Source organism: Heterodontus francisci, chromosome 16 (assembly GCF_036365525.1).
Source record: "Heterodontus francisci isolate sHetFra1 chromosome 16, sHetFra1.hap1, whole genome shotgun sequence".
Lineage (NCBI taxonomy): Eukaryota > Metazoa > Chordata > Chondrichthyes > Heterodontiformes > Heterodontidae > Heterodontus > Heterodontus francisci.
In genome coordinates, this window is record NC_090386.1 from 25,796,717 (window position 1) to 25,819,331 (window position 22,615).

Genomic DNA, 22,615 nt, shown 5'->3' on the forward strand with positions numbered 1-22,615 from the left:
AATCATGTCTTTTGTTACCTCATACTTGACTATTCCAGTGCTCTCCTGTCCAACCTACCATCTTCCATTCTACATAGCACCCAGAGGAAACCCACGCAGACACAAGGAGAACTTGCAAACTCTGCACACAGTACCCAGAATTGAACCTGGAGCTGTGAGGCTGTGGTGCTAACCACTGCGCCACTGTTGACCAATGTTTGTCCAGCAGAAAGATGAGATACTTCTCCCAAAGCTTGTATTGGATGTTGTTGGGACAGTGTAGGAGACCAAATTGGAAAGATACTGGAAAAGGGAGTTTAAGTGTTGCAGAAGGTGGTCAGGGCCACACTTGCAGACTGGAGAGCTGTGTCCAGTGAAGCAGTCAGTTAATCTGCATTTGGTATTCCTAGTGTAATAATGACCGCACAGCAAGCAGTAAATACTATGAGAAAGTACTGGTGGATTGGTGTCTCAAATGGAAAGGAATAATTGGTGCCTGGGGCAGCACACTTCAGAAGGTAAATTGGGCATTTGTTGCATTTCCTATGATTGCATGGAGAGGAGGGGCAACTGGATGGAGGAATACAAAAGAGGAGGAGAAAATGTGGTTGTTGATGAGACCATGTTAGCAGATTGGAGTCTGGCAAAAGTGGAGGCTGGTAGGATGGAAGTTGAGGACAAAGGCATCGTAATAAAAATGCAAGAATGTGGCAGGGGCCCTGTCGGCTAAGGTGGAGTGGAAATCTCCGCTAAGGAAAAAGTACCTTTTCAGAAGCTCCTCTGAGAGAAGTGGTCATCTGAATAAATGTGCCGGGGTGGGCTTGTATAGAGGTCTGTGGAAAGTGTGTTATCAGAGTCCAGGAGGAAAAGGAGGAGGCAGATAAGTGAGGGATAGTCAGTCATTTAAGGCACAGAAGGAGGCCATTAGATACAAACATACGAATTCCGAGCAGGAGTAGAAACACTCGGTCCCTTGAGCCTGGTCCGCCATTCAATAAGATCATGGTTGATTTGATTGTAACCTCAACTCCGCATTCCTGCCTACCCCCAGTAACCTAGTAACCTTTCACCCCCCTTGCTTATCAAGAATCTATCTACCTCTGCCTTAAAAATATTCAAAGATTCTGCTTCCACCTCCTTTTGAGAAAAAGTTCCAAAGACTCACGACCCTCTGAGAAAAAATTTCTCCTCATCTCTCTTAAATGGGCAACCCCTTACTTTTAAACAGTGACCCCTAGTTCTAGATTCTCCCACAAGAGGAAACCTCCTTTCCACATCCACCCTGTCAAGACCCCTCAGAATCTTACATGTTTCAATCAAGTTGCCTCTTGCTCTTCTAAACTCCAGCAGATACAAGCCTAGCCTGTCCAATCTTTTCTCATAAGACAACCCGTCCATTCCAGGTATTTGTTTAATAAACCTTCTCTGAACTGCTTCCAATGCATTTATATCCTTTCTTAAAAAAGACCAGTACTGTACACAATACTCCAGATATGGTCTCACCAGTGCCTTGTATAACTGAAGGATAACCTCCCTACTTTTATATTCAATTCCTCTTGCAATAAATGATATTCTATTAGCTTTCCTAATTACTTACTGTAACTGCAATTCATGCACCAGGACACCCAGATCCCTCTGCATTTCAGAGCTCTGCAATCTCTCACCATTTAGGTAATATGCTTTTTTACTCTTCCTGCCAAAATAGACAATTTCATGTATTCCCACATTCTACTCCATTCACTTAACCTATTTTTTTTTTATTTGTTTGTGGGCATCTCAGTCTAGGCCAGCATTTATTGCCCATCCCTAATTGTCCTTGAACTGAGTGACTTGCTAGGCCATTTCAGAGGGCATGTAAGAGTCAACCACATTGCTGTGTGTCTGGAGTCGCATGTTGGCCAGACCAGGTAAGGACAGCAGATTTCCTTCCCTAAAGGACATTGGTGAACCAGATGGGTTTTTACAACAATTGACAATGTTTTCATGATTAGACTAGCTTTTAATCTGGATTTATTAATTGAATTCAAATTTCACCATCTGTGGTGAGATTCGAACCCATGACCCCAAAGCATTAGCCTGAGCTCTGGAATGCTAGTCCAGTGACAATACCACTACGCCACCACGTCCCCTATCAGTATCCCTTTGTAGCCTCCTTTATGTCCTCTTCATAACTTGCTTTCCCACCTATCTTTGTGTCATCAGCGAATTTAAAAACCATACCTTCGGTCCCTTCATCCAAGTCATTTATAGCAATTGTAAAAAGTTGAGACCCCAGCACAGATCCCTGTGGCACACCACTAATTCTGTTTTCTGTTAGCTAGCCAAAATGTTACCCAACCCACCCACGAGATTTTATTTTCCGCAATAACCTTTGATGTGGCGCTGAATCAAGTGCCTTCTGGAAATCTAAGTACAGCACATCCACCGTTCCCCTTTATCCACAGCACATGTTGCTTCTTCAGAGAACTGACAAATTGGTTAAATATGATTTCCCTTTCACAAAACCATGCTGACTCTGCCTATTGCCTTGAATTTTGCAAAGTGCCCTGCTATAACGTCTTTAATAATGGCTTCTAACATTTTCCCTATGACAGATGTTAAGCTAATTGGCCTATAGTTCTTTCTTTGTCTCCCTTCCTTTTAAAATCAAGGAGTTACGTTAGCTACTTTCCAATCTAATGGAACCTTCCCCGAATATGGGGAATTTTTGAAAATTAAAACCAATGCATCAACTATCTAACCACTTCTTCTAAGACCCTAGGATGAAGTCCATCAAGACCTGAGGACTTGTCAGCCTGCGACTCCAACAATTTGCTCAGTACCATATCCCTGGTGATTGTAATTTTCTTGAGTTCATTGCTCCTTTCCATTTCTGATTTGCAGCTATTTCTGGGATGTTACTTTCATTGTCTATGGTGAAGACTGATGCCAAATACCTGTTCAGTTCATCCGCCGTCTCCTTATTTTCCTGTATTAATTCCCCAGACTCTCATTTTATAGGACCTATGCTCACTTTGTTAAATTTTCTTTTTAAAATATCTGTCGAAACTCTTAATGGTTTTATATTTCTTGCCAGCTTTCTCTCGTACTCTAATTTTTCCCTCCTTATCAATCTTTTGGATGTTCTTTGCTTTTTATATTCTGTCCAATCTTCTGACCTGCCACCCATCTTTGTGCATGTATATGCTTTTCCTTTTAAGTTTGATGCTATCTTTAAGTTTTTTAGTTAACCACAGATGGTGGGTCCTTTCCTTGGAGTTTTCTTTCTCGTTGGAATGTGTCTATTCTGTGTATTCTGAAATATCCCCTTTAAATGTCTGCCCTGCATTACTATTGACATATTCGTTAACCTACTTTGTCAGTTCACTTTTGCTAGCTCTGCTTTCATGCCCTCATCATTGCCCTTATTTAAGTTTAAAATACTAGTCTTGGACCCACTCTTCACTCCTCAAACTGAATGTAAAATTCATATTATGATCGCTGCTGCCTAGGGGTGTCTTCACTGAGGTCAAGTTAATACTACCTTGTTGCACAATACCAGGTCTAGTAGAGCATAATCTCTGGTTGTCTCCAGAACATGCTATACTAAGAAACTATCCCAAAAACATTCTATGAACTCCTCATCTAGGCTACCTTTGCCCATCTGATTTTTTTCCAATCTATAGATCAAGATCCCCCAAGCACCCATTATTTCTTCCATTTTATACTTATACCCTGTCCTACTGTGTGGTTACTATTAGGGGGCCTGTACACCACTCCCACAAGTGACTTCTTGCCTTTATCATTTTTATCTCTACCCAAACTGCTTCTACATCCTGGTTTCCTGAACTTGGGTCATCCCTCTCTAATTAATTATGGTAATACAGAGCCAGCCTCCACCTTTTCCTAGCTTCCTGTCCTTCCTAAATGTCATGTAGCCTTCAATATTCAGCCATGTCTCTGTAATGGCTATCGGATTGTACTTATTCATTTCTATTTGCGCTATCTGGTCATCTGTTTTGTTTCGAATGTTGCGTGCATTCAGATACAGAACCTTTAGTTTTGTCCTTTTTTTTTTTTATTTTTGTAACCTCGAGCCTTGTCTGCTGATTTACTCTTGGATTTGTAGTCACAGTCTGTTTATCTTTTCCCATATTAGTACCTTTCTCTCTTGCCTTGTCTTTCACTCTGACTTACCACATCTTTCCAAATTTGTTCCCTTGCTCCCACTCTTTAGTTGAAACCCTCTCTACTTCCCTAGTTATGCATCTTGCTAGAACACTGATCCCAGCGAGGTTTAGGTGTAGACCTTCCTAATGTACAGGCCCCACTTTCCCCAGTACTGGTTCCAGTGCCCCACGAACTGGAACCCGCTTCTACCACACCAGTCTTTGAGCCAGGCATTCATTTCTCTAATCTTATTTGCCCTACTCCAGTTTGCCTGGCGCTCAGGTAATACCTTTTTGAAGTTTTGCTTCTTAATTTGGTGCCTAGCTCCTCATACTGACTAGGCAGAACCTCTTTCCTTGTCCTGCCTATGTCATTGTTACCTACATGGACCACGACGACTGGATCCTCCCCCTGTAAGTTCTTCTCCAGCCCTGAGCAGATGTCCCAAACCCTGCAACTGGGCAGGCAACACAACCTTTTGAACTCTCGCTGTTTGCTGTCGAGAACAGTGTCAATCCCCCTCACAATACTGTCCCCTACTACCACTACTTGGTCAGTCTGCTTATCCACACTACAGCCCCTCTCGTCCATACAAGCTGCAAGAATCTCAAACCTGTTGCTCAATTGCAAGGGCTGAGGCTCCTCCACTCCCACCTTCTTGATCGCCTTAGCAGGTTTGGCAGCATCTGTGGAAAGAGAAGCAGAGTTAATGTTTCGGGTCAGTGACCCTTCTTAGAACCCGAAACGTTAACTCTGCTTCTCTTTCCACAGATGCTGCCAGACCTGCTGAGTGGTTCTAGCATTTCTTGTTTTTATTTCAGATTTCGAGCATCCGCAGTATTTTGCTTTTATTCTTGATCCTCTTACCTGCCTGACTCCTGTCCCTGACCACTGACCAAAACAGACAACTCTATCCTAAAGGGTGTGACAGCCTTCTGGAACAAAGTGTCCAGAAAACTTTCCCCCTCCCTGATGCATCGCACTGTCTGCAGCTCAATAATTCTGAGCCGAAGCTGCTCAAGCCAAAGACGCTTATTACAAACTTGGTTTCCATGGATTGCCGTGGCATCTGGGAGCTCCCACATACTGCAGCCACGACACATCATCTGTCCTGCCATCTTTGTGTTAATTTAATTAAATTTATTTCTTAACTTATAGTTCCCCTCCTTACCGAACTCCCTCACTTACCAAGCTCCCTTCTTCACACTCTGCCCCCACAGCAGCATTCAGTGCAGACCATTCAGCCCATCGAGTCCATGCCAGCTCTCCACTGAGCTATCCAGTCAGTATGGCAAGGGTGGAGAGGGGTGTAAATGGAAAGTGAGAGGGGTGTAAATGGAAAGTGCAGCTAATGGCATTCTGAGCAGAGAGAGAACAAGGAGGAGCACTAACTTCTATCAGGGAGAGGAGGCCTAAATAGAATTGGAGTAAAGGCTGTTCCACCTATCCTGTTTTATAATTTTAGGAGTGAACTCTTTATGGAGTCATCCAATAGTGTGTTAGCAGAGAGTTGTCTGTAACTGATACATGCTTGGAATTCTACATTAGATTCTATTAAGCAAATAAAATTTAGCATTTTTATAGTACTTTTCACGTCCACTGGACATCTCAAGCGTTTTACAGCCTTTGAAGTACTTTTGAAGTGTAGTCACTGTTGTAATGTAGGAAACGCGGCAGCCAATTTGCACACAACCTCCCGCAGCTTGTTGGTTTGAGGAAGAAAGGAAGGCTGAGGGATTTGTCAAGGTGCAGATGGAATAAGTCTTGATTTAAATCTGAGTGAAGGGAGGGAAAGGAGAACTTCTAGGTATAGATTGGGTTATTACAATAAGATTGTTTTGTTTTAGGTCTGAGAGATTCTGTGGATAATTCAAGTCCATTCCTCAACTAAATTATCATGCCCTAGTTTAACAATGTTGTTTCCACAGGATATTGAAGTGATGTCCCCTCCTGATGATAGCATCAGCTGCCTGGAGTTTAGCCCTCCTACGTTACCGGGAAACTTTCTGATCGCTGGATCATGGGCCAACGATGTGAGTAATGAACCTGGTGTTAATGCCCTTTATTCATGGGCCTTTGTGTCCTCTTCTTTGCATTGCTTTATTTGCTTAGCCTCCACTTTACATCATTACACCCTAGCTAAGTTCCACGTTTGGGTAACACACTGGAGCTTCTGCCATCGTTTTCCATCATTAGCATTGCTCCCTTTTTTCTTTTCAGATATGAAGTTCTCAAAATGCAAAAGCAAAACACTGCAGATGCTGGAAATCATAAAAACATAAAATGCTGGAAATACTCAGCAGGTCAGGCAGCATCTGTGGAGAGAGATAGTTAGTTAATGTTTCAGGTAGATGCCATTTATCAGAACTGGAAAAAGTTAGAGATGTAAGGGTTGTTAAACAAGTAGAGAGGCAGTGAAAGGTGGGGAGAGGGCAGGAAAGAACAAAAGGTCTGTGATGGGGTGGAAGGTAGGAGAAATTAAATTACCAAAGGAAAGAAGGTGCAAGACACAAGAGGGTGGTAATGACGAGTAAAGAAACAAAAGATGAGTTTAGAGGGGGTGTAAATGGCAACAGCAGAATCATTACATGGTCCATCTCCAATCCTTCTCTCTTCCCCCTTTTCCCTACCTCTGTACTTGTTTGTAATCTGGAAATCTCCTAACTTCTCCCAGTTTTACCAAAAGGTCATTAACTCTTTTTCTCTCAACAGGTGCTGCCTGACCTGCTGAGTATTTCCAGCACTTTCTTTATTTCTGCTTTCCAGTATCTAGTATTTTTTGTTTGTCTTCTGCTTTTGACTTAAGACTGTTGTTCTCAAACTTGGTAAGAGATTCACCCCCTTGAGGGAAACCAATGATGCCTACCCAGTGTGTGAATCAATAAAGGAGGATATTCAAAAATAAATCACCAGGCACCCCAACAAAAGTTATACCTGCATGAGTTTGTTAGTAATTGTAATTGTCAGAGGGAGAATGTAATGGTACTAATGATAAATCTTCAAATGGTAGAAATATACAGTTTGGTCCACCAGCATCTGAGTAAAGAGCTGGAAATCTTAAAGGTTCATTAAATGAGTAGATCAGTTCTGTTTAACAGTAATCAGAATGGGGTGGTTTGGCAGGGGGGTGGGTGGGTGGTTCAGTGGTAAATCTTAAAATTGGAGCTTGGCCATTCAAGAGTGAAATCAGAAAGCACTTTTTCACATGGCATTGGAAATCTGGAACTCCCTTCTGACCGATGGCTGGGGATCAACTGAAATTTAAGGCTGTCATTTAAAAAATTTTTTTTATTGAAAGCTGTTGAGTATGGATCAAAGCTAGGTAAATGGAATTGAGGTATTGATCAAGCATAATCTAATTTTATTTGGAACAGGCTTGAGGAGTTGAATGACCTCCTCCTGTTTCTATGTTCTCTTTACAGGCGCTAATGGGTCTGCTGTGTATTTCCAGTGATCTTTTTATCTCTTGCGGCCAAAATATTTGCAGCCATCTTCAGCCAGAAGTGCCTAGTGACTTGTTCTCTTGTGCTCCAGAACTAGCCACGCCCCTAGCCAAGCTGTTCCAGTACATCTACAACACTGGCATCTACCCAACAATGTGGAAAATTGCCCAGTTATATCCTATCCACAAAAAGTAGGACATATCCAATCGGACCAATCACTGCCTCATCAGCAAAGTGATGGAAGGAGTCGTCAACAGTGCTATCAAGTGGCACTTATTCCCCCAGAACCTGCTCGCCAATGCACACTAGGTTCTGCCAGGGCCACTCTGCTCCAGACCTCATTACAGGTTCATTGGTCCAAACATGGACCAAAGAGCTGAATTCCAGAGGTGAGGGTGATTGTCAAATGCTGCCTTGATGTCAAGGGCAGAGCGTGGCATCAAACAGCCTTAACATTGATGTCAATGGAAATCAGGGGGAAAACTCTCCACTGGTTGGAGTCCTACCTAGCACAAAGAAAGATGGTTGTGGTTGTTTGGGGACCGATCATTTCAGCCCAGGTCATCGCTGTAGGAGTTCCTTGGGGTAGTGTCTTTGGCCCAACCATCTTCAGCTGCTTCATCAATGACTTTCCCTCCAACATTAGGTCAAAAGTGTGATGTTCACTGATGATTGCACAGTGTTCATATCTCCTCAGATACTGAAGCAATCCATGCATGTATACAGCAAGACCTAGACAACATTCAGGCTTGCGTTAAGTGGCAAGCAGCATTCACCTGACAAATGCTAGCCAATGACCATCTGCAACAAGAGAAAATTTGGCATGTCTCCTTGACATTCAGTGGTGTTACCATCATTTAAATTCCCCACCATCAACATCCTGGGGTTCACCATTAACCAGAAACTTAATTGGATCAGCTATGTAAATACTGTGGCTACAAGAGCAGCTCCGAGCACTGGGAATTCTGTGGCGAATAACTCGCCATCCAGACTCCCCAAAGCCTGTCCACCATCTACAAGGTATAAGTCAGGAGTTTGATGAACACTGAAACAGAACCAGATAATGCTGGAAGTACTCAGTAGGTCTGGCAGCATCTATGGAGAGAAAGTCAGTAGTTCAGGTCGATGGCCTTTCATTTACCTTCTTTGCTTTCTATCTCCCTTTTTGTGTTTGATCACGTTAAGAGTTCTGATGAAAGGTCATTGACCTGAGAAGTTTACTGTTTTTCTCTCCACAGATGCTGCCTGTCTGCTGAGTATCTCCAGCATTTTCTGTTTTTGTTTCTGTTTTCCAGCATTTGTTGTATTTTGCTTGTGTGATGGAATACTCCCCACTTGTCTGGATGAGTGCTGCTCCACCAATACTGAAGAAGCTCCGCACCATCCAGGACAAAGGAGCTTGATCAGCTCCCCATCCAGAACCTTAAACATTCACTCCTTCCAACAGTAACAGTGTTAACAATGTGTACTATTTACAAGATGCACTGTAGCAACTCACCAAGGCTCCTTCAACAGCACCTTCCAAACCCACAACCTCTACTATGTAGAAGGCCAGCAGCACACTCATTCCATTAATGAATAAAAAAAAAAGTTTGCTGAATACTGTGATAGCTTGTGTACTGTTGTTCACTCATCAGTTCTTCTGTAATTCATTCCTATATATCTATATATCTATATATATCTATTAGTCTTGGCACAAAACAAAATGAACACCAGCATCTTCACTAGATCCCAAAGAGCTTCTCTCCTGTTGCACGTTAGTGCTGTTTATTTAGCACTATCAGATTGGCCAGCCAATGATAAATGGGAAGAGGCATAACTGTCTTGCAGCTCCAACCAATTCCAGCTGGGGAGTAACCCAAGGAAAAAAATCAATCCAGTAATAGCAGGCCTGCAGCCAATTATGAGTAGGAAAACAAAACCATACAGCCATGCTCATACCTCAGCAGAAGAACATATGTCACTGTGGCCCGATGCCCTTCTATTCCCTTTGCTATGTGAATCAAGTGTTCCTTAAATGAAATAAAAACAAGAAATGCTGGCAATACTCAGCAGGTCTGGCAGCATCTGAGTCTGGCTAACCCAACACTGATGGGCCAATGAATCTCATACCTGCTGGTGTAGTTTTATGCTGGACGGTGTCCTTTACCTGCAAGTGGTTGTGAGGGGCAAACTCTGATAGCTCCTCCAATCTGGTGAATTTCAATTTGCCCCTTGAATTTCCCAGCTGTTCCTTGGGTTTGGGTAAAGGAAGGAGGGGGAAAGTGTCCGTGGTTTGTGATTACAAAGTTCTTAAGTTTTGAAAAGTTGAAACAAGTTTTGCTCACCCATCGACTAGGCTTCTGTGAAGCACCTTGGTTTTCCTACGTTAAAGGTATAAACACAAGCTATTGTTGAGTTTGAACAGTATAAACATGGGAGTATATTTTTTGAAAACTTCAGACCTGAGGTTAAAAAACAATGTCAGAAGTGTGCAGCAGGCTCGTCAACATCTGAAAAGCAAATAACGTAGATTGACACTTTTGCTAGAACGTTTGGAACTGATTGAGTCAGAGTCCATGGGAGTGCAGTGGAATAAAGATCAGAGTTCCTCGGTCTTCTGGGTTCAGTTCTACTGAGACTTTCACTGATACCTGGTGACCAAGTAAGTCTCATCTGCTTTTATTACTAGGTTCCAGTTGTGTCGGAGTTTGCATTCTGAGACACTATCCATTTTTGCTTTGAAAGCCAGCAGCTTTGCTCAGTGCATGTGAGAGAGTACGTTGGTCAGTCAGTTGTTTGGCATGGAAACGCGTGCACTGGAAGCAATTCTTATTTAATGATTTGAAATTGTTCATTTGGTATTGGTGCCTAGCCTCTGGTTTAGCTAGGGGGGGTACATGGGTTTGTGTCTGTTAAGTGGCCACGTTTGTTGGAAGGAATGTTCTTGACTTAACCTCGCCGGTATTGTTTTGCTCTCCCTTCTTGGAAGAGGCTTTCAGTCACTAATATTCATTAGCTGGTCACTCATATATTAATGTCCTTTCATCAAAATTTCTGTGATCTTGGTTTTGTGTCCTTTTTTTATTCATTCATGGGATGTGGGCATCGCTGGCCAGGCCAGCATTTATTGCCCACATGTGCTGTACCATCTTGAGCTGTTCATTCATTATAAACATTTTTCCATTCATGCAGTGGTGTAGAAACTTTGTTTTTATTTTTGAAGGTACGTTGCTGGGAGATTCAGGATAGCGGGCAAACTGTTCCAAAGGCTCAGCAGATGCACACTGGTCCAGTGCTGGATGTCTGTTGGAGTGATGTAGGTCTATTTATTCAATGTTTTTGTTACACATTCATTTTGTTCCACTCTGTTGAATCGAAAATCAAGTCAGGAAAATAGTTGGGATACTTGCTGTAGTCTTTCTCATCACCCAGTTCTCTCTGCGCCCCCCCCACCCACCCCCTGTTCCTGTTCAAACAGGAATTGGATGACATACCAAACTTGAGTGGGCTGCATTTTTTCCCTGATTCCTTTTATATTGCCCCAGTTACATTAAGTCCTGACACATTGATGTTGCACACATGGCATTAATGCCTGTAGATACGCAAGTAAAATCCTGTTAACCGTTTTCATGGCCTTATCTACTCGCACTACCACCTTTTAATGAACTACACAAAGGTCCCCCTGCTAAAATCCATTTCCTCAGTTGCTGACTGCCCTCTCACTGTGGTGGAAGCACAGAGGGGATGCTGACTGGATGTGATGGAGGAGAAATGCCCAAGGGACTCTTGGCCATGAACCATTGTTGTTCCTAGCAGGCAACTGACCGTGGCCAGCAGAGGTCACTGGCTTCCTGTTGAGGGACCAGTAGAAAGATTTGATACTCTTGCATCCTGCTCATTTATCATGTCCAGCCAATGAGCATAGGTATTGTTCCTTCTGAATGCATTGAGTCCTCTTTGGGGACAGAGGGTCCGATGTATCACAAGCTTCATTCAAGTGAGCTTTGATGATGACTCTCAGCAAGCTATTTCCACCATAGAGGATATCTCCGTCATGCTCAGCCCATTCACCCACCAGGCACATGCAGAGGTAGCTGGTGGGAATCAGAAGGAACTCTGGCTGGTTTTGCTCTTTAGCCCATCTTAACACCAGGACTTCACTGCAGGAGTGAGGCTGTGGGGCGGCGCAGTGGTTAGCACCGCAGCCTCACAGCTCCAGCGACTCGGGTTCAATTCTGGGTACTGCCTGTGTGGAGTTTGCAAGTTCTCCCTGTGTCTGCGTGGGTTTCCTCCGGGTGCTCCGGTTTCCTCCGGGTGCTCCGGTTTCCTCCCACGTGCCAAAGACTTGCAGGTTGATAGGTAAATTGGCCATTATAAATTGCCCCTAGTATAGGTATGTGGTAGGGAAATATAGGGACAGGTGGGGATGTGGTAAGAATATGGAATTAGTGTAGGATTAGTATAAATGGGTGGTTGATGGTCGGCACAGACTCGGTGGGCCGGAGGGCCTGTTTCAGTGCTGTATCTCTTAATAAATAAAATAAATAAATAAATAAAAAAGTCAGTATCCTAGGCCCAACTACCTTCTGCTTCATCAATGTATTTCCCTGCATCATAAGGTCAGAAGCAGGGCTGTTTGATGATTGCACAGTGTTCAGTTCCATTCGTAATTCTTCAGATACTGAAGCAGTCCATGCCCATATGCAGCAAGACCTGAACAACGTTCGGGTAGGGCTTATAAGTGGCAAGTAACATTTGCGTCACACAAGTGCCAGGCAATGACCATTTTTAACAAGACAAGGGGCAATCAAATGTATGCAAATACACAAAAATAACCCTCCTCCAACTGTGTAATTTCACTGAATTGGGAAGGGTTCTGGTGGATTAGAATCAAAAGATTAGCAGGCAGAACAGAAACTGAACAATGGGAGGCCTTCGAAGAGGAGATGGTTCGGGAGCACACCAGACATATTCCCATGAGGGGGAATGTAAGGGTATCCAAACCTATAGCGAATAAATGAAATAGGAAAAGAAGCTTTATGACAAATGCCAGATTCATTGTGCAGCAGAGAAACAAGCTGAATATAGAAAGTGCAGAGGAGAACTGAAAAAGGAAATAAGGGGGGAGGGCAAAGAAAGTGTTTGAGAATAGATCCGAAGGTATTGTAAAAGGAAACATTCAAGACTTTCATAAAAATATAAATACTAAAAGGATAGTCAAGTGAAGGATGGGACTGATGGGGACCAAAGAAGCAATCATCTTGTGGAGGCAGAATGATTACTTTGCATCTGTCTCCACTAAAGAAGAGCATGCTGCCAGTGTCACAGTAAAGGAGGAGGTAATAGAAAAATCTAATGGGATAAAAATAATTTTTAAAAAGAGGTACTTAAATGGTTGGCAGTGCTCAAAGTAGAAAGGTCACCTGGTCAGGTTGCATCCTATATTGCGGAGTGAAGTAGGGGTGGAAATTGTAGAGGATCGGACCATAATCTTTCAGTCCTGCAACACCCCTGTTTTTAAAAACCAACAAAAAAAATGGGGGGTGGGGGAGAGGGATAAAACTGCAACTAATGCCAGTCAACCAAACAGTGGGGTGGAGGAGAAGCTTTGAGACAATACAGGACAAAATTAATTGTCCCTTGGAAAAATATGGGTTAATCAATGACAACCCAGATTTGTCAAAGGCAAATCGTGTTTCATGAATTTGATTGAGGTTCTTTGATGAAGTAGTGGAAAGAGTGGTGAGGATAGTGTGGTTGATATGTTTATGAACTTTCAGAAGGCACTTGTTAAAGTGCCACATTATAAATGTGTTGGCCCATGGGATTAAAGGGCCAGTGACAGTGTGAATACAAAATTAGCTAAAAGACAGAAAGCAGAGTAATGGTGAACAGTTGTTTTTCAGACTGAAGGGAGGTGTACAGTGGTATTCTTCCACCCCACCCCCCACAAAGAATTAGGACTTGGGTATACAGGACATAATTGCAAAGTTTGCAGATGGCATGAAATTCGGAAAAGCAGGTAACAGTGAGGAAGATCTTAACTGACTTCAGGACAGATTGATGAAATGTGTATTCACATGGCAGATGAAATTTAGCATAGAGAAGTATGAAGTGATTGCCCCTCGTTATTCTTCCTACCAAAATCAATGTAAACTAAATGCTACAATTTTAAAGGGGGATGTGCGATAGAGACCTGGGGGTTTGCATACACGAATCTTTGAAGGTAGCAGGGCAAGTTAAAGAAAGGCTATTAGAAAAGGAATATGGGATCCTTGGCTTTAAAATATATGCGTAGAGCACAAAATCAAGGAAGTTGTATTCAGAGGTGAGAGTGACTGCCCTTGACATCAAGGCAGCATTTGCCCAAGGATGGCATTAAGGAGCCCTAGCAAAATTGGAGTCAATGGGAATCGGGGAGAAAACTCTTCGTTGGTTGGAGTCGTACCTAGCGCAAAGGGAGTTCCTCAGGGTAGTGTCCTAGGCCCAACCATCTTTAGCTGCTTCATCAATGACCTTCCTTCACTCATACAGTCAGAAGTGGGGATGTTCGCTGATGATTGCACCATGTTCAGCACCATTCACGACGACTCAGATATTGAAGCTGTCTGTGTAGAAATGCAGCAAGACCTGGGTAATATCCTGGCTTGGGCTGATAAGTGGCAAGTAACATTCATGCCATGCAAGTGCCAGGCAATGACTATCTCCAACAAGAGAGAATCTAACCATCTCCCCCACCATCATCACCCTGGCAGACACTGTTGACCAGAAACAACTGGACCAGCCACATAAATGCCTCGGCATTCTAGGCCATGTTGGAGGTCAGGTATTCTGTGGCGAGTGGTTCACCACCTATCTCCCAAAGCCATTCCATACCTACAAGGCGCAAGTGGGAGACTGATGGAATCCTGTCCGCTGCCTGACTGGTGCAGCTGCAACTCGAAGCTCAATGCCATCCAGGATGAAGGCATCCACTTGATTGGCAGCCCAACCACCACTTCAAACATCCATCCCCTTCATCACCAGCGCATCATGGCTGCAGTATGTATTATCTACAAACTAGACTGCAGTTACTTGCCAAGGCTTCTGTGACAGCACCTCCCAAAGCCTTGACCTCCATCAGCTAGAAGGACAAGAGTAGCAGTTAGATGGGCACATCATCACTTCCAAGTTCCCATCGAAGTCATACGCAGTCCCGACTAATCCATATATCACGGTTCCCTTATGGTCATTGGGTTAACTGTGGGAGTACCTTCACAATGCAGACTGCAGTGCTTCAAGAAGAAGGCCCACTACCAGTATTCCCTTCTGTAAGTTGCACGGCAGCTTAGCAACCGGGAAGTTCCCGCGCAGGCAGAGCACAATTCAGACCCTCTAAGTAATTGCGTGCACAGCCGCACAATAAAAACAAAGATTCTGTGTACTTAAATGAATAGGCCATGCACAACAAAAGAAAACATTTAGAGAAGTTGCCCACTATCACCAGGACACCTTGTGATCAGCAAGAAATGCCTGCCTTGCCATTAGAGTTCATATCCTGAATTATTTTTTTTAGTTTGAAAAGCTAACTAAGCACAGAGCGAGCAATCAGCCTAGGAAAGTTTTTTACCACTCCAGCATCAGTAATTGCCTTTTAATGGGGTGGTGCATTTCTGTGAAATAAAATGTACACACACTATTGCAGGAGCATTAAGTTGGTGGATTTTTGTTTTGTTAAATTAATTCTTGGGATCTGGGCATTGATGACCAGGCTGGCATTTGTTGACCTTGGGAAGGTAGAGGTGGGCCTTGTTCTTGATTAGCTGCAGTGGATGTGAAGAAGATAGTCCCTGCTGTTCGGTAGGAAGTTTTAGGATTTTGACAATGATGATGGAGGTGATGGTGCTCTTGTGCGCTTGCTGCCCTTCGAAATAAAGTGTAAACTCACAATGGGAGCGGGTTTTATGCGGGGGGCATAAAATAAAATATTCACTCGCTTTAATGAGTGTTATGCACGCTGGGAGGGGTTTAATGCAAGCGATGTTACAATGTGTTTTCATTGTAGTGTAGCCTGTGAGAACTGTTCATATTGGAAACATGTGTCTGTAGTTAACCCTGTGCAATAATGCATCTTCATATCTTTAAAGGATGGGAGCAAAGTGGTCACAGCGTCATGTGATAAAACTGCAAAGATGTGGGACCTCAATAGTAACCAGGCGATACAGATTGCGCAAGTAAGTGGAAAATAAGGTACTCGGTAGCAATACTTGTGGGTATGCTCAGGACAAGATGCATACAAAGCAGAATGGGCCCCTTGGTTCACTTTTAGGTTAGTTGTATTTATTGTCAAAATGGGTAAGTCCACAAGCATGGTGACTGTGGAAATTCTATTCAGCTGTGAGCTAGATTGTGTCCTCTGTAATACATTGACTGACTTGTGTCAGTGTTATGGGGACAGCATGGGGGAAGCAGCTATAGCCATACAGTGGCATACCACACATTCATGTCCATGATTCACCACTGACAAGTTCTGATCTAAATCCAGCTGTCTGGAAGCGGCACAAGAGTCTTTCCGCAGGCTGGCAAAATTGGAAGGAAAGTCACTCCACACCGCTTACTTGTATCCCCTGGGGGAAATGGGTATTCCTACAAAGGAATGACACAGAGCTGGAAGGTGGTCTCTTGACCTGCCCTGTCCCTTCAGAGCACAAAGATAGATCAGATATGAATTTACATCTTCAACCTAAAGTAAATTTCAAGCTGGAAATTTTGCTGGTAACTTTCACTTGTTTGTGTGTCGTTAATGACGCTGTTGGCCTTGGAGGTGGTGCCAGTGCAGATTCCCCAGGATTTTATTTTTTATTTTATTTAGAGATACAGCACTGAGTTTAGAAGGTTGAGGGATGATCTAATCAAGGCAATTAAAACTTTGAAGGGTGGATACAGAATATATCTCCTGTGCTAGGGAATCTAGCGTGAAGTAATAAATCTTAAAATTAGAGCCAGGCTGTTCAGGAGTGAAATCAGGAATCACTTTTTCTCACACAGGGTTGTGGAAATCTGGAACACTATCTTCCAAAAGGCTGTGGATGCTGGATGAATTGAAATCTTCTAGACTAAGATTGATAGATTTTTGTTAGGTAAGGGTATTGGGGGATGTGAATCAAGGGCAGCTAATGGAGTTGAGGTACAGATCAGCTGTGATATAATTGAACGGTGGAGCAGGCTTGAGCGGCCACCTTCTGTTGTTCTGTACAGCACTGGGAATCCCAACACCTACCAGAACCATTACAAGTCAGAGTGGTTCTGTGACACGATCAGTGTTAAAGAGGCAAAGTCCTTGGGGCTTCCAATCACTGCCCGTTTATATATGAAGGCTTTGCAGAGTTAGCTGCATCTTCCTACTGTTTACAAGAGGAGGTGCAAGAATTGGACGTGGCTGTATAAGATTGGGAGAACCTTATTGTGTGAGTCCTTTTAAAAAGTACAGCACTGGTAATAATGTCTGCTTGAACCACAGCACGACGCTCCCATTAAAACAGTCCACTGGATCAAAGCACCTAACTACAGCTGTGTGATGACAGGAAGCTGGGACAAGACGTTAAAGGTATGAATTGACTGTATTTGTTGCCATTCAACTTGCAGGGGTCACGCATTCTGTGATGTAACAGCCTGGGAGTAATGTAGGCAAACTGCTTTCGTTTGTAAAAAAAAAAAATGTAATTTATGGGATGTGGGTGTCACTGACGAGGCTGGTATTTATTGCCCATCCATAGTTGCCTTTGAGAAGATAGTGGTGAGCTGCCTTCTTGAGTCGCTGCCGTCCAAGTGGTGAAGTAATTCTCGCAGTGCTGGTAGGGAGGGAGTTCCAGAATTTTGACCCAGCGACAGTGAAGTAACAGCAATGTATGTCCAAGTTGGGTTGGTGTGTGACCTGGAGGGGAACTTGGAGATGATAGTATTTTCCATACGCCTGCTTCATTTGACCTGATACAGCAGCATGTGAGTATTGTAGGCAGGCTGCTTCTCTTTTTGCTATTGTAGCAGTGACTGGATAATAATGAGGAGTGGGAGTCCAAAGACACTAAGACCAGTTGTAGCATCTTCACCCCTGCCTTGCCTGGGATTGGCCAACTCAGCACCTAGAGTTAAACCTGGAAAAGTATTTTGTTTGAAACATCTTCGTGAAACAAGCTGAGTTAGCAAGTCGCAATGTCAAGTTGTTTTTGAGCTCAAGTCTTTAGATGCTGAACAGGGGATGTTGAATTGTTCCTCTTGTATTTCAGTTTTGGGACACTCGCTCTCCAAATCCCATGCTGACATTGCAGCTGCCAGAGAGGTGTTACTGTGCTGACGTGGTAGGTACATATATTATTACTACACCTATACAGGCACCTGTTGGAATTGCCACACAAGGAGATCAAGGGTGCTCACTCACCCTGACCCCTCAAATTAATGTAACTTGTTCCACTCAATAATAGACTGAACAGGAACAAGCCATTACAGAGAGATACAGCACTGAAACAGGGCCTTTGGCCCGCCGGGTCTGCTGACCAACAACCACCCATTTATACTAATCCTGCATTAATCCCATATTCCCTACCACATCCCCACCATTCTCCTACCACCTACCTACACTAGGGGCAATTTACAATGGCCAATTTACTTATCAACCTGCAAGTCTTTGGCTGTGGGAGGAAACAGGAGCACCTGGTGGAAATCCACGCGGTCACAGGGAGAACTTGCAAACTCCACACACGCAGTACCCAGGTCGCTGGAACTGTGAGGCTGCTGTGCTAACCACTGTGCCACTGGTGAACCATTTTGTTGATTTTGTATCTTCGCAGTCTTCCCCTGGTGAACAGTGGGAGGACTTGCAGGCTGATTCACTGACAGATCACATGAGTGCTCCTTCCATAGCTGTAACCCATCTTTATACCAGTTGGTAGGATGGTTAGTCCTATATGTTGGGACGGTTTTATGGGATCCCACACCCATACCCTGTGAGGGGGTATTAGGGGTGGCACCTTCCCGAATATCCAACTTTGTCAACCATAATTCCGAGTCGAATGAGGTTCAAACCGTGTACGTTCTGACTCAGACAAGTGTGCTACCAGTAAGCCAAAGGTTTGCTTTTCAGTGAACTGTGAAGCTCCATATTGCTGTCTGATTACCCTTTTATTTTTCGCATCCTGAAACTTGACTTGTTGCTGAGTTTTCAGTTTCAGCCAGGAGTATGAGGGAGAGGAAGCAGGTGTGACTTTGTTCCTGCCGCCTTACTGATTGTTGGCTAGCTGCTGACTTGTTCCAGATATTCTTTGAGATTCTAATGTTTGGGAATTAATTCAATCAAGGCCTTGGAACAGAGCTCTGCTCATAATGTGTGCCGTTAACTATGAAGTGGAGCAATAAAAATGTGAATATGTAGTCATCAAGTTGTGAAAATATTTCAACAAATTTACGAGATTGGTGCATTTTTGTGCAGTGATTAACAAATATGGAGATTCAATTAATGATGGAAAAGTGCATACATTCTGTAATTGTATTGTTAATCTCCACTGTATATTACAAGAGATTGTTGGAATGTTCACTGCATACAATAGGAAAGCAATAGAATGAAGGAGGACTTTTAGACAGGGGGTTGAGGAAAGAGAAATCTAATGTTAAAAGTTGCAAGGGTTTTCTTTGCTTGAACTTGGTTGTGTTACTCCAGTAAATGAATATGCAAGATCCCTTACTTACCCTCCTTCTCTCTTTTAAATGACAGTTATATCCCATGGCTGTGGTTGCCACTGCAGAGAGGGGTCTGATCGTCTACCAGCTCGAGAACCAGCCCTCCGAATTCAAGAGGATAGACTCTCCTCTCAAGCATCAGGTATAATGACAGCTGCACCTAACTGCTGGGGAAAGGGAGCAGTGCCAACAGCAGGAAACGTGCTATTTGTATTAATTTAGACTGTTGCACAGGTCCACACATGCCCAGAACACCTGCTACTGTGTTCAACGGCTTCTCTTTGTTATGTAGTTTCTGTTTTTTTGGTATATTTTTTGACAATTTCCCATGTTTATTTTTATGTTTCCACTCAAGCTAGAGTTTTATCTGTTAGATGTATCCCGTTTTTAAGAAATCTTTTAAATCAGAAGAAATTCAGTTAGAGCAATTGCCACATGCTTGACTCTCTCTCAGGTGCCTTATGTAAGTGTGCACATGTATTAAATTTATAAATCTATCGTATTTTCCCATCGCTAGGGAATAAATCCAAGTGTCATCCTACTGTGGCACAGAGCGTACTGTTATTTGTTTATCTAAACATTTGACTATACTGGGCCATCTTCATCTGTAAGCTTGTATGGCAAGGCTGAGCAGAGAATATGACTTTGGAGAGCCCAATCCTAGCCTGGCCCAATGTGCAGACACACCTCTCAAGCCAAGGTTACTGGAGAGAGATCAGGAGCAGGATCTCCCCTCTATAACTGGAGGCTGTTACAGTCAATCTTAATTGCTACCCAGTGTAAGATGAACCAATTCGGCACAAATCATTTGCCCCACTGTCCAATTTGCAATGAAATTAATTACAGTACTTGTTTCTAAAATTTCTCACTGCCATCTCCTCCCAACACAACTCACCAAGGCTTCTTCACTTACTAAATCTGCGACCTCCACCATTCAGAAGGGAAGCAGAGAACACCATCATGCCCAGTTCCTCTCCAGGTCTCATACCATCTAGGCTTGGAGATATATTGTCATTTCTTCATTGGGTGAAAATCCTGAAACTCCCTACCTAATAGCACTGTGGGAGTATCTTCACCACCTGAACAGTTTAAGAAGGACAATAAATGCAGGCCTTGCCAGCATTGCCTCAATCACATGAATGAAATAAATGCAGCTAGAGGTGGGTACATAATCTGTTGGGCATTAATTTAGTATGAAGCTCACATCCTCAAACACCTGTTAAACCACCTTTTTCAGCATCGATGTGTTGCCATCTTCAAAGACAAACAGAACAAGCCCACAGGATTTGCACTTGGAAGCATTGAGGGGCGAGTGGCCATTCATTACATAAACCCTCCCAACCCGTAAGTAGTCTCAATCTTTGGCCATTTCCTTACGATTTTTCGGTGCGCTACTTTAACAATTTGCTTAATTCCACCTTTTTTGAATAGTGCAAAAGACAACTTCACTTTCAAATGCCACCGATCTAATGGAACAACTAACACATCTGGGCCTCAAGATATCTATGCTGTGAGTATTGAAGCAGAAATCAGACCTGTTCATGCTGCAGAGCAGCAGCTTATTTTCTCTTGAGAATCTGATCATTGAGGGAAACAACTTGGAACAAGACTTGGCTAATAGCGAACTCTGGCACTTACAGACTGGCCATGTTATCAGTGCTCCCATTAATTCTACACCCAATTACTCACTAACTTTTTCAGTGCATTTACAACCAGGTAAGGAAATTGGAGAGTTGGGGCTTAAATAGAAAATCATTTAATAACCAGCCACTGCAACCTGATCTTAGAATAGATTTCAGCACAGTAGGTGGTCATTTGGCACATCATCCCTATTCTAGCTCCATCAGACCTGATCAATTTAATCATGCTTCCCTGTGATTAGAATGCATCCACAAACTTACAATCTGATATCAGTGAACAGTTTCAATCAAAACAAAAAATGCTGGAAATACTCAACAGGTCAGGCAGCATCAGTGGAGAGAGAAACAAAGTTAATGTTTGTCTATGATCTTTCATTAAAACTGGAAAATGTTAGCAATTAACAAGTTTTAAATAAGTACAGAGACAAGGAAAGAAGAAAAGGGAAGGTCTGTGATAGAGAAGAAGGCAGGAGAGACTAAATAACAAAAGGGGATGGTAATGGGACAAGTAAAGAAACAAAAGATGGGTTTAGAGGAGGTGAAAATGGCAATAGCAGAATCATTCCCAACACGAAAAAAAATGAGGGCAGTAGTTATGAGCTGAAATTGTTGAACTCGGTGAGTCCCTAAGGCCATAAAGTGCCTCACCGAAAGATGACGTGCTGCTCCTTGAGTTTTTGTTCAACTTCATTGGAACAGCGTAGGAAGCCAAGAACAGAGAGGTGGGGTGGGGGGGGAGGAATTAAAATGATGAGCTGTACCATTTCCGCCACTTCCAGTATGATACTACCATCAATCACATCTTCCCTCCCCTTTCTGCATTTCGAAGGGACTGTTCCCTCAAAAACGCCCTCGTCCACTCTTCAATCTCCACCAACACCCACTACCTTTCCCACTGCACCATCCCGTGCAAGCGCAGGAGATGCAATGCCTGACCTTTTACCTCCTCCCTCTCCACTGTCCAGGGCCTCAAATACTGCATCCACGTGAAATAGCAATTTATTTGTATTTCTTTCAACTTGGTCACTGTATTCACTGCTCACCATTCTCTATATTGGGAGACCAAATGCAGATAAGGTGATTGCTTTGCAAATGCCTCCATTTAGCCTGCAATCATGACCATGAGCTTAAAATTGTCTTTTTAAAATCTCTGTCCCATTCCCACTCACCTCTGTCTTCAGCTTCCTACATTTCTCCACTGAAGTTCAATGGAAGCTTCAGGAACCGCACCACCTCTTTCGATTAGGAATTTTACAACCTTCTGAACTCAATGTTGAGTTCAGTAATTTCAGATCATGACCATTACTCCCATTTTTTTTTTTTTTGGACAGCAATTGTTGGTAATGATTCTGCTCTTGACATTTCCACCTTCTCTAGACTCATCATTTGTTTCTTTACTTGTCCCATTACCATCCTGTTTTACCTTGCACCTTCATCCCTTTTGTCCTTTTAATTTCTCCTGCCCTTCACCCTATCACAGACCATCCCTACCTGCCCCCCCCCCCCACAGCACTGCTTTTTCCCTGTCTCTGTACTTGCTTAAGCCAGTTACATCTCCAATTTGTTCTAGTTCTGATGAAAATTCATCGACCTGAAACATTAACTTTGTTTCTCTCTTCCTAAATGCTGCCTTATCTGCTGAGCATTTCCAGTATATTCTGTTTTTATTTCAAATTTGCAGTATTCACAATGTTTTGATCATGCTGGGTC

At 43.1% G+C, this 22,615-nt stretch overlaps 1 protein-coding gene across 1 annotated transcript in view; it reads left to right on the forward strand.

Annotated features, from left to right (window-relative positions):
- rae1 (ribonucleic acid export 1) overlaps positions 1–22,615 on the forward strand; it is a 39,925-nt gene that overhangs the window by 8,794 nt on the left and 8,516 nt on the right. Inside the window, exons 3-10 of the mRNA XM_068048042.1 lie at positions 6,057–6,161; positions 10,777–10,869; positions 15,680–15,766; positions 17,053–17,139; positions 17,819–17,890; positions 19,300–19,407; positions 20,503–20,609; positions 20,697–20,775. Of these exons, the coding sequence (XP_067904143.1) occupies positions 6,057–6,161; positions 10,777–10,869; positions 15,680–15,766; positions 17,053–17,139; positions 17,819–17,890; positions 19,300–19,407; positions 20,503–20,609; positions 20,697–20,775 (738 nt within the window). The remainder of the gene's footprint in view (positions 1–6,056; positions 6,162–10,776; positions 10,870–15,679; positions 15,767–17,052; positions 17,140–17,818; positions 17,891–19,299; positions 19,408–20,502; positions 20,610–20,696; positions 20,776–22,615) is intronic.